At 36.1% G+C, this 11839-nt stretch overlaps 1 protein-coding gene and 1 non-coding gene across 2 annotated transcripts; both read left to right on the top strand.

Annotated features, from left to right (window-relative positions):
• The first annotated feature begins 437 nt into the window (after positions 1-437).
• Positions 438-8612, top strand: CENPW (centromere protein W). Its single transcript, XM_045866072.3, has 3 exons — positions 438-724; positions 6368-6481; positions 8460-8612. Exons 1-3 carry the CDS (start codon positions 599-601, stop codon positions 8484-8486), a joined length of 267 nt encoding a protein of 88 aa, XP_045722028.1. The 5' UTR covers positions 438-598; the 3' UTR covers positions 8487-8612.
• Positions 8613-10843: 2231 nt separating this feature from the next.
• LOC123838029 (U6 spliceosomal RNA) lies at positions 10844-10947 on the top strand. The gene has a single exon (XR_006789371.1). It is a non-coding gene; the product is annotated as a U6 spliceosomal RNA (small nuclear RNA).
• Positions 10948-11839: the final 892 nt, after the last annotated feature.

Below are 11839 nucleotides of genomic sequence, written 5' to 3' on the forward strand. Positions count from 1 at the left end.
TGCGTTTCTAAAAAAACAGCAAAAAAGCTAGAATCATGAAAGGACTTCAAGTAAGATCAAGTGAAATTACGTAAAAGTGTAAATTGTTAGCTATTGATATTAGAAAATCATGCCTTGCTATGAAGTCATTGGTTCTTTAGGAATCCTGATAAAACATCACAAACTTCTATTCATCTACTTCTTAGTCCACCGGTATTAGGCTCAGTATATAGAATAAGTGTAACTGCCTTGGCATGCCAACATTTTCCAGTTTCTCAACACTCCTGTGAAATACAGGAGAAATACTTCCAAAGCTTAGGTACAATACAAATGGCGATTAACGGAAGCCTCCGACCTTTAAGGATATCACAGGGTCCCCACCGAGGGTGTTTTCTATGAACAGCCGGCACTCCGGGGGCGGGGCTTGCGCCAGGCTGACGTCACTACCGAGCGCCGGGCGCTCTCTTTCGGCGGCGGATTCAAACGTTTGGGCGGGGGTTTTGGGGCCTGAAGAAGTGTCGTAGCGGCTGAGTTGTTCTTGCTGTTGACTCCGGTGTGAATTTCTGTGCCGTCCCCGGAGGATCTCGGAAGCTAAGGAGGCTGGTGCCTGAGGGAGAGAATGGCGTTCTCGACCACAGTCTCGCAGAGAAAGCATATAAAACGGAAGGCTCCCCGGGGCTTTCTTAAGCGCGTCTTCAAGCGACAGAAGCCTCACCTTCGCCTAGAGACAAGTGGCGACTTATTGGTGAGATTCTGTCCCTTCTTTGGCTGGGAGTGGAGCAAGAGGGAGGTAGAGGAAATAAACCCCCGCTTTTATTTCGCCACCCCTAGCACCGTCAGGCCTAGGTTTAAGGTGTTTCCAGCAATGACGAGGCAGGTTTGCCCCCGCCTGACTGGTCAGTTCATATTCCTGACGCTTAGTTGCCTGGGGCCCTGTGAGATGTAGATATCCGGACCTTTTTTTTTTTTTTTTTAACGGGAGGCTATTAGCCGTATCATCTTAAGGGGGAAAACTAACTTAAGTTTCTGCTTATGGCTTTTAAATATCACTTTTCCAGAGCATGGTCTGGTACTGCGCTTAGTGTACTTGCGAAAGGTGTGAAAGATACAGTTTAAAAAAAATAACTTTTTGAATTCAGGCAAAGTCCTATTTATTGAACTATTGTAAAAGGCATTACTGACATGCCTCTTACGTGGGTGCCTCTTTCTTTGCCTTCCTCCTTTTTTTATGTTGTTAACCAAACATCTTTCCCTATTTCCCATACTTTAGCTTAGTTATTAAAGAACCCTAATTCAAGTTTACTTGTTAGTATGTTTTCAACTGTGAATTCATTTTCCTAGACAAATAGAGCACCTGTTAGTGAATATTCAAGGCAAACCACGAAAGCTTGTTTATCTGACTCATAATTCCTGCAGCATCATGCTCACTTAATAGCCATAACTAAACCCCTGTATATTTCTGTGTTGAAATAAATTTGGAGGGCGCCTGGGTGGCTCAGTTGGTTAAGCGACTGCCTTCGGCTCAGGTCATGATCCTGGAGTCCCGGGATCGAGTCCCACATCAGGCCCCCTGCTCAGTGGGGGGTCTGCTTCTCCCTCTGACCCTCTTCCCTCTCGTGCTCTCTCTCATTCTCTCTCTCAAATAAATAAATAAAAATCTTAAAAAAAAAAATAAAATAAATTTGGAGTTTTTATGTTGAATGCCTGGAACATGTATTTCTCTAGCAGAATAAACACTCTTTCCCTAGGTTTAAACCATAAGAGACACCTCCTCCCTTTTGTCACAAGAGCTTTTTGAATAAAGGAGCCATTATACGTGGGCACCTAATTTCCAGGAAATCAAGGTAAAGAATTGTTGGTAGCCAGGGCATAGGGCATGGAGAATGTCTTCAAATGCATTATCCATCTGTTCTTAAGCTACATTGGGTTTTTCCAACTCTCTTCTCTACAGCCTCCCCAAGTTCACTACTGCCTTCCCATCTGTTGCCTGCAAGTGCAGCATTTCTCTTTTTGCTACACTACTATAGAATTGTCTTTACTTTTCCATTATTTGGTCTCTGAAGCCAAAACAGCTTTCTTGGAAATGTAGTTCTTCTACTATCTCCTGCCCTTCATTTCTTAAACTCTGTAGGGAAAGACAATATAGTTGACCTTTGAACCACCCTTTAATGACTCCTCTAACCCCCCACAGTTGAAAATCCATGTATATCTTTTGGCTCCCCCAAGAACTTAACTAATAGCCTATTGTTGACCAGAGCCTTACTGATAACATAAAACAGTTGATTAACACGTATTTTGTAAATGTATACTGTATTCTTACAGTAGTGTAAGATGGAGAAAAGAAAATGTTAAGAAAATCACAAAGAGAAAATGCATTTACAGTACTGTATTAATAAAAAGAAAAAAATTTTTTCAAGGGTCAACCTGTGCCTACTGTTTTGAATGCCCCCGCCCAGTGGTGTTAAAGGTAACCTAAGTGAACTGGATTAAATGAAATTGATCTGCAGAACATTTTCAGGAATTTATTCTGGAGTTTTCATTGGAGCTGGGGTTCTAAATGGAGAGGAAATGTACCTGTTCAGGAATATCTAGGAGATTACCAGCTGGTATAGATTGTTTGGCAGAAATTTCTCAAGTAGAGTCCTCGCACATCCACAGCTGTCTGCCTCAAAGTGATCCATGGACACCTGGGCTCTACTGTGGAGTGGGATTGGGATCCAGGTGGTGTGGGAAAGAAAAGGAGTTGCAGTGGTAGGGGAAAGGAAGTTCTTTCTGTTGGCACCTATTCCTAGGTTGTATGCTCATCTTTGACTTGCGTTGGTTCTCTTACTGTCTTGTATATGCCATGCATCACCCTGGTTTCTTTGCTTATGGTTTCCTGCTCACCTTTGACACTTCGTAATCTTACCCAGGCAGTTGTCCCACATCATCTATAAACTTCTCTACAATTAAGGCAGTCTGTTTTGATCTCTTTTTTCTGAACTTTGATAGCAGTATAAGAGTTACATAATACAATTTAGCTATTGAGACTCTGACACTGTTCTGTTAAGTTTCGTATGTTGTTTTGTCACCCGGTGTGGTATGCAGCTTTTTGAGAGGAAGGAACCATACAGATCTCCTTTTTGTGTCTCTCATTATCTTTAATACAAAACTAATCTACTTTTATGCTGTCTTTTGTTATATTGTATTTCTTCTGCCTGAAGATAACCTCATTCTACTCCACTTGGCAAACTCCCAATTTCAAAATCCAGTTCAAATGCCAGCCACTTCCTGAGTCTTCCTTAATCTGAGAACCAACTTTATCTTTATCCTCTATTGTCACATGTTTGCCTTTAATTTCTTATGGGTTTGGTTCTCTCATCGGATGGGAACTTTGAGTTGGGAATTTTTTGTATTTCTAATGTTCGGCATAATACTTTGAATATTATGAGTGTACAAATAATGTTGGGAATGCATTGTAACTAATGTGGGTTGATTGTTATTTCTAACATTTTACTCATAATTTATGTTATTTCATAGTTCTTTTGCACCAGCTTTTTGTTTTGTTTTATGCTTTATTTGATTGTATATCTCCAGGGCCAGTACTGGTGAGTACATCTGTTAATCTGAATAAATTGTTCAGCTTTCTCATGGCTCAGTTGGTTTTCAGATTTCTCACTGAGGAAATATCTGGATGCTTATGGTTTATGTAAAACTCAAAAGTCCTATGATGAAGGGAGGAGGAAATCAGACTGGCCCAGTGTTTTGGTCAACTGACACTGTTAAGGAATGGATATTTCTTTGTAAATTATCTTTTGATTTACCTTTCAAGCAAATTTTTGATGGAATGGCCTTTTTCAAGTTTGAATGTCTAGCTGAATACCTTAAAATTTGTTTTTGTTTTGACTATTTTAATTTAAACCTTAGTGCACGGATGCCTGGGTGGCTCAGATGGTTGAGCATCCAACTCTTGATTTCGGCTCAGGTTGTGATCTCAGGGTCATGAGATCGAGCCACACTTGGGGCTCTGTGTTCAACAGGGAGTCTGCTTGAGCTTCTCTCCTTCTGCCTCTCTCTGCCCCCCATGAGCTCTCTAAAATAAATAAATCTTATTTATTTATTTATTTATTTATTTATTTATTTATTTATTTATTTATTTGGCAGAGAGGGACACAGCGAGAGAGGGAACACAAGCAGGGGGAGTGGGAGAGGGAGAAGCAGGCTTCTCGCAGAGCAGGGAGCCCGATGCGGGGCTTGATCCCAGGACATTGGGATCATGACCTGAGCCGAAGGCAGCTGCTTAACTACTGAGCCACCCAGGTGCCCCTAAAATAAATAAATCTTAAAGAACCCAAAAAACCTTAGTTTGTGCATTTGAGTGGCACCACTCAATTAACAGTTTTATGAGAGAGAATTGGGTTGCTTAAAAAAATTCTGTGACGTCAAAAAGTAATATTAATTTGTCTCAGAACCTATGGCTCATGCTTATGAAGAGGAAAAGACTTTCCATATAGGTTAATAGGGTGAACTAAGTCTCAAAACGGTGTAGTTTTTTTTGTTTTTTCCCTTTTCATTTTTTCAAAATTGAAGTATAGTTGATGTACAACATAGTGATCAACAAGTTTGTATGGTATGCTCACCACAAGTGTAGCTACCACTACCATACGAGGCTATTACAATACATTGACTATATTCCCCAAGCTGTGCCTTTTATTCCTATGACTTATTCATTCCAATGGCTTATTCGTTCTGTAACTGGAGGCTTGTATCTCCTATACCTCTAAACCCATTTTGCCCATCCCCCCCCACCGCTCTCCCCTCCAACACCCATCAATTCTCTAAAACAGTGGGTGTGGTTTATTTGGGATTGACTAAAAAAATTTTTTTTTTGCCTAATTCGGGGAGATATGGAGGGATCTTTTGTTCATGCAATGATAATTGTTGACTACGTATTGTGCCATGGACTAAAGATCACTGAAGATATAATGTTGGGGAAGATAAACATAGTTCTTATCCTTGTATTTGATTGAGGAAGACATGAGAAATTGCTGCATGGTGTATGTAGTATGTGCAGTGGTAGGAAGTTCAGGGTGCATAACAGATATTGGGGGGAATTTGACTTTTCAGAGAAGTTTACAAACTAGTAGAATGCCTGTAGGCAAGGTTTCATTTGAATACAGAAAGAAGTTCAAAAGACTTACTATAGAACTGTAAGCTGAGAGATGAAACTGGAAAAGTCTAGTCAAGTGGGGTTTAGTATTGGAATTTATCTTGGGCATATCTGGAAGCTATTTATCTTTAGAAGTAGGAAATCTAGATTAACAGGAATTGTGCCATGTTATGGAATGTTTTTGCTGCAATAGGAAATGGGATGTCCTTGGAAGTTTAAAAAAAAATTGAATAACATGGTATTACATAATCAGAATTGGGTGCTTTACCCTAGAGTTCTTGTGAGAATTAAAGAAGACCGTGCATCAAAAAAGTACCAAAGGAAGATGTCTTCCATAGGTTCTTTATCTTATTAAATTTAAATTCCCAAAGTCCTATTTTTTCCAGATATCAGTAAAACATTCTTCAACATCTATAACCATCCACTAAAGATTTCTGCATAATATTTAAATTTAAAACACCACATTACCTAGTTATTTAATGTTTAATAAACTGTGGGGGAGTGGTTGTGTGCGGTACACATAGTGAATATTAGATGAGTATTCTAACTGCAAAGAACATGTAGTATATAAATCACCAGTATATTAAAGATATTATCTAATTTTACCTAAATAATTAATATTTATTATCTCCTTATATTATCCATTTTAATTTTTTAAGAGCCTCAAAGATGATTAATAGTAGATATGATTATTTTGATATGTTGGATGACATGTAACTTGACCTTTATATATATACTTTTCATTCCAGTAAAGTTAACATTTCAATTATTAACATGGTTTTGAATAGATTATTTCAAATTAAATATCTGGTTAAAAAATCTTCAACCCATGGATTGTAGAATGAGAGATGATTAGCATTAAACAGTTGGTGATATGTTTTGTTTTTAAATTTTTGGGAAATCCCATTATGAATTTAAATTTATTTGGAATTGGAAGCAAGAATATTTGCTAGTTAATAAAGTCCTACGTAAGCTTTGTAATTATGCTTTACAATAATGTTATTATCTATGGCCTTTGGTCAGCCTTATATATAGCCTTGGTTTATGTTTGCAGTAACTAAGTCTCTTTTGTATAGAATTTAAGTTGGACTTATAGTAAATTGAATTCTGTGTTACTTTAAATAATTGACTTAAGCACACTAGTAAATTTACAACAAATTTTGGAATCTTTTTAAAAATCATTATTTCAAAGCATCAGTGTTTGAGTTTAAAAATCCTTTTGAATTTTCTCTTTTAAAGGTGCATCTGAATTGTTTACTGTTTGTTCATCGGTTAGCAGAAGAGTCCAGAATGAATGCTTTTGAGAGTAAGTGTGGAGTCATTAAAAAGGAGCATGTACAGGCTGCAGCAAAGGTAAAATCTGACTTTCTTTTCTTGAGCAAGAATTAACTTAAAAAAATATCATCTAGTATATCATTTCTCTCTGCTTTGGATTCCTTATTCAGCTTTGTTGAGTGATGTTTTGCTCCCCCCCCACAATTATGCTGGCATCCTGGTATAGTTAACAACAGAGTTGGCACGGATGCTAACCAGTTATCAGCTGCTGTTTCCCTAGCAGTGTAACTCTTGCCTAGGTACATGGCAACCTAGGCAGCTGCCTACAGCTGGGGGTGTTTGGTTTTTATGTTATTGGGTTTAATTATGGAGATTTTTTTTTTCTATGTGTATATATAATGGATTTCTGATGGAAAGATTCATGGGCACTGCTTTATCATTACTTAAGGGAAATGAATGTTTGGCTGCTAACCTATATGATTTATAGTAGGCTGTTTATAGTTGAGAAGGTTTATCACCTTGAAATTTATGAAAACTTCTTGATCATTTTAAGTTTTCCTAATTACTTGTTTTGAGATTTGAGTGACTTATGAATCAAATCACTTAAATAAGCAGAGAAAGTTGCTTCTTACTGGTATTTCTATATAATGTAAGAATATGATGTCTAGGATGGTTTTTTCTAAATATGTCTCCAAGATTATTATTTTCATTTGATTTTAATAGATGGCCCACCAAAAAAGTTTTGGGGGTCAGATAAATTTAGATGACCTACTGTATCTCTTTGAATAGTCACAATGTTATATAGAGAGCTTTGTTTCTAAAATAATATGCAAGAAACTGGCAACCATGGTTGACTGGGGGATGATGTGGGAGAGAGAATTATTTTTGACAGTCTACCTCTTTGTAGACTTTTATTTAATTTTTTTTAATTTTGAAATAATTATAGACTCACAGAAGATGCAAAAATAATAGAGTTCCCATGTACCTCTTATCCAGCCTTCGCAATGCTGTCATCTTTAAATATAGTTATGTAAGGTTTATGAAAGTTTATGAGAAGCAGAGGTAAATAAACTTGTCGAACTCTGTTTAACTTAGCATCTTAAAGATTTGGGTGCATAATATACTCAGCAAATTTGAGTATGTCGTACTTTGTTTTGTAGTGCTCATGCTAACATGTAGAACCAGAGAAGTACAAGTACTGGCCTGGGATATAGACCTATTTGATGGTCTTTGTGGAAGCTTAGAAATGTGCATGCCCTGGTACTTTTTTAGGGGCTTCAACTTTGCTTATATTCCAATATGTTTCTAGACTATTAAAGGCAATATAAGTTGTTTTTTTTTTTTTTTTTTTTTTTAGGTAGAAGTAAGTCTTAAGAGTTTGTAGAGTGTATGTGCGTATTTTAAATTTAGGGTTTTTATTATAGGTGTAGTTACCTATAAGTAGGTAAGTTCTTTAAAAAAATTTCTGGATATATTCTGGCCTACTGCTTCTAGTTTTTTATAGCTAAAGATCTGATTTTATTTTATTTTCTCATGGGCTATATGTTTTGAAAATTGTCTACCTAATGAGTTAAAATTTTAAGAATATAATGACTAGTCTTTGTCTCTAAATTGATATAATTCTAGCTCAAATATAAGAAATTTGGTGTTGCAGTGGATTTGTATTGCCTTATAGTTGTTAATGCCTGATTTATAATAGGATTTTTGACTTTTGGAAAATTCTTTAACTCCCTAGATTACTAAATTGTCTACAAACCTCAAGTTGGGAACCACTAATCTGGGTACTTTTGGCTTACATTTGAAGAAATTGACAGAAGTGACTATAAAACCAGATTTTGAGAATTGCTTTTTCCACATTTTTTGATAGAAGTGGACTATTTTAGGGGAAGTCTAGGACCATTTATAAGGCAAAAGATTCCATAATCACCTTCCAAATTGGGTTTTATAACTCAGTCTTGCATATTATGCACATAAGATGATCTAACTTTTTGTCGAGGAATTCTGTTTTATTTGCCTTGGGTATAATATGAATCTTCATTTTTTCCCCCCCTCACAGGTAATTCTAAAGAAGAGCAGAGGTTAGAAGTCAAAGAACACATTTTTGAAAATTACATAATGTATTATTTTAGGTGATAACAGACCGTGAAAGTACTTTTTACATATCCATTAAGATTGTGTATTATTAAAATATTAAATATTGACTAGTTGAGGGATGTGTGTATTTGTGTGTGTGTATATATATATATATATTTTTTTTTACTGATTCTGGAATATCTCAAACACATATATAACTTTTTTTTTTGAGGAATTGTTTCTTTTTAATGGCCTCATTTTACTTCCATTTTGTTGGTGTTACGAACGTTTTACATAACAAAAATGACATTTTACATATGTAGTAGTTTGAAGAGATGTGTTAGAATTGTTTATAAGGATTTAGATTTAGTTACAGTTAACTATGGAATCAATTTAATTTCTGAAGAAAGACAATGTGCAGTCAATCTAGGTACATTTTAATACTGATTTTAACTATTTAATGCTGTCACATAAGCGATGCAATTTTTACTTTATACCATTATTGACATTTCTCAACTAGAAACATCAGCAAGGTGTTTTCAAAACCTGTTTCTCTTTACAAGCCAAAAAAAATAGTAGAGCAGACTGACTTACTTTAAGTAGGTTTAATAGATGGGTGTTTCATTTCCCCTAAGGAGTCCTTTAGAAGTTTATTGTGTATTATCTGATAGTTATTTTTATTTTTATTCCCCCGTGGTTACATCTTAAATAGTTATAGTATAACCCAAACCAGGAATTTGATATTAGCACCATGTGGGTGTAATACTGTACCATTTTATCATGTGTAACCACCACTATAGTCAAGATACAGAACTATTTCATCACCAGAAAGTTCTCCATCATGCTGTCCTTCTATAATTAACATTTAGCCTTCTATGGACACCCCTCCCCTCTAATCCCTAAGCCCTGGCAATCACTAATAATCTCTTCTCCAGCTCTATAATTTTATCATTTTAAATGGAATCATACAGGTAATGACTTTTGGGGATTCCCCCCCACTCAATATAACTTCCTTGAGATCCATCCAAGTTGTTGTATGTAGCAGTTCCTTTTTATTACTGAATTGTATTCCCTGGTATTTATGTACCACAGTTTCTGCAGCTATGCACCCATTGTAGGGCATTTTGATTATTTCCAGTTTTTGGCTATTATGAATAAAGCTTCTATGAACCAATGTGTACAAGTTTTTATACAGATAAAAGTTTTCATTTCTCTAGGATAAATGCCTGGGAGTGTGATTGCTGGGTTGAATGGTAAGTTTATCTTTAGTTTTTTAAAAAGAAATGGCCAAACGGTTTTCCAGAATGGCTGTACCATTTATATTCTCATCAGCAATTTATGAGAGATCCAGTTTCTTCACATTCTCATAAACATTTGGTATTGTTATTTTTTATTTTAAGCTGCTCTGATGGGAGTGTGTCTCATGTTTTTTTCCATTTCCCTAATGGCTAATGATGTACATATTTTCATGCTTATTTCTCATCCATTTTTCCTCTTTGGTAAAATGTTTCTTCATTTCTTTTGTTTGTTTTCTATTTGGATTGTTTGTTTTTCCAATGTTGAATTCTAAGAGTTCTTTATTCTAGGTATAGTCATTTGTCAGATATGTGGTTTGCAATATTTTTTTTTTCTGTTGCCTTTTACCCTCTTAACAGGGTCTTGTGAAGATCAACAGTTTTTAATTTTGATGAAGCCCATCTTAATTGGGTCCCCCCTCCCGCCCCCGCCATGGTATTGGTGTAATGTTTAAGGACTCTTAACCAAGCCCTTGGTCCTGAAGATTTTCTCCTATATTATTATTACTTTTTTTTTTTTTACAAGTTTTATAGTTTTACATTTAAGTCTGATCTATTTTGAGCTAATTTATTTTTTTAAAGATTTTATTTATTTATTTGACAGAGAGAGACACAGTGAGAGAGGGAACACAAGCAGGGGGAGTGGCAGAGGGAGAAGCAGGCTTCCCTTGGAGCAGGGAGCCCGACGCGGGGCGATCCCAGGACCCTGGGATCATGACCTGAGCCGAAGGCAGACGCTTAACAACTGAGCCATCCAGTGCCCCTATTTTGAGCTAATTTTTATATGAGGTATGAGGTTTAGGTCAAGATTTATTTTGTTGTCTGTAGATACTATTTCGGCACCATTAATTTGAAAAGACTGTATCTCCTCCATTGAAGATCTTTTGCATTTTTGTCACAAATCTGTTAAGTCATACTTGTGTGGGCTGTTCCTGAGTTCTCTGTTCCATTACTTTGTCTGAGTCCCTCCACCAATAACACGTAGTTTTTATTACTGTGGCTATATAATCAGTCTTGAAATCAAGTAGAGTGATTCTTCTCACATGATTCTTGTTCAGAATTGTTTTGGCTTGTGCTGGCTTCCAGAGCACATATACTAAAATCGGAATGATACAGAGATTAGCATGGCCCCTGCGCAAGGATAACTTGCAGATTCTTGAAGTGTTCCATGTTTTTAAATGGTTATCAGAGATAAAGACTTAAATGCTTGATGAAAACTGGTAAGAAAAAAAAATTGTTTTGGCTCTTCTAGTTCCTTTGCCTTTCCATATAAATTTTAGAATGATTTTGTTTGTTTCTACAAAAAAAAATCTTGCCAGTATTTTGATAGGAATTGCATCAAACCTGTGTGTCAATTTGGGGAGAATTGGCATCATTACTATGTTAAGGGTTCCAGTCCATGGGTATGGAATGTCTCTGTTTATTTACATCTTTGATTTCTTCATCATTGTCTTGTAGATTTCACTTTTTATCATTTCCTTTCTGTATAGAGAACTTCCTTTTGTTATTCTTTTAGGGTAGGGCTGCTGGTGACAAATTTTCTTCATTTCCTTCATCTGAGAATGTCTTGATTTCCCCATCATTCCTGAAACATATTTTCACTGGATAGAGAATTCTGGTTTGACTGTTCTTTTGTATTTGAAAAATGTTGTATCATTTCCTTTTGGCTTCCATGCTCCTTGATGAAAAAAAGTGTAATTAATACATTGTTTCTCTGGCTACATTCAAGATTTTTGTTTTATGTCTTTGTTTAGAAGTTTGATATGATGTGCTGTGGCATGGATATCTTTGCATATATCCTATTTGGAGGTCACACTGAATCTGTGTGTGTGTGTGTGTGTGTGTGTTTTGCCAAATTTGGGCAATTTTCAGTCATTGCTTTTTTGAATACTTTTTAGCCCCATCCATCTTCTCTTCTGGGTCTCTAATGACATAAATGTCAGATTTTTTTTTTTTTTAAGTTCCATAAATTCCTGAGGCCTTTTTTTGGGAACGGGGGGTGTCTATTTTCTCATATATTGGGTAATTTTTATGTTCTGTCTTCTAGTTCACTGGTTATTTCTTCTGT

Source organism: Mirounga angustirostris, unplaced genomic scaffold (assembly GCF_029215605.1).
Source record: "Mirounga angustirostris isolate CCGP_5_RB_7025 unplaced genomic scaffold, mMirAng1.0.hap1 SCAF_8, whole genome shotgun sequence".
Taxonomy (NCBI): domain Eukaryota; kingdom Metazoa; phylum Chordata; class Mammalia; order Carnivora; family Phocidae; genus Mirounga; species Mirounga angustirostris.

Coding starts and splice junctions, on each gene's coding strand:
- CENPW (XM_045866072.3), top strand. CDS start 599: ATGGCGTTCTCGACCACAGTCTCGCAGAGAAAGCATATAAAACGGAAG. Junction 725..6,367: donor AGACAAGTGGCGACTTATTG/GTGAGATTCTGT, acceptor TCTCTTTTAAAG/GTGCATCTGAATTGTTTACT. Junction 6,482..8,459: donor ATGTACAGGCTGCAGCAAAG/GTAAAATCTGAC, acceptor CCCCCCTCACAG/GTAATTCTAAAGAAGAGCAG.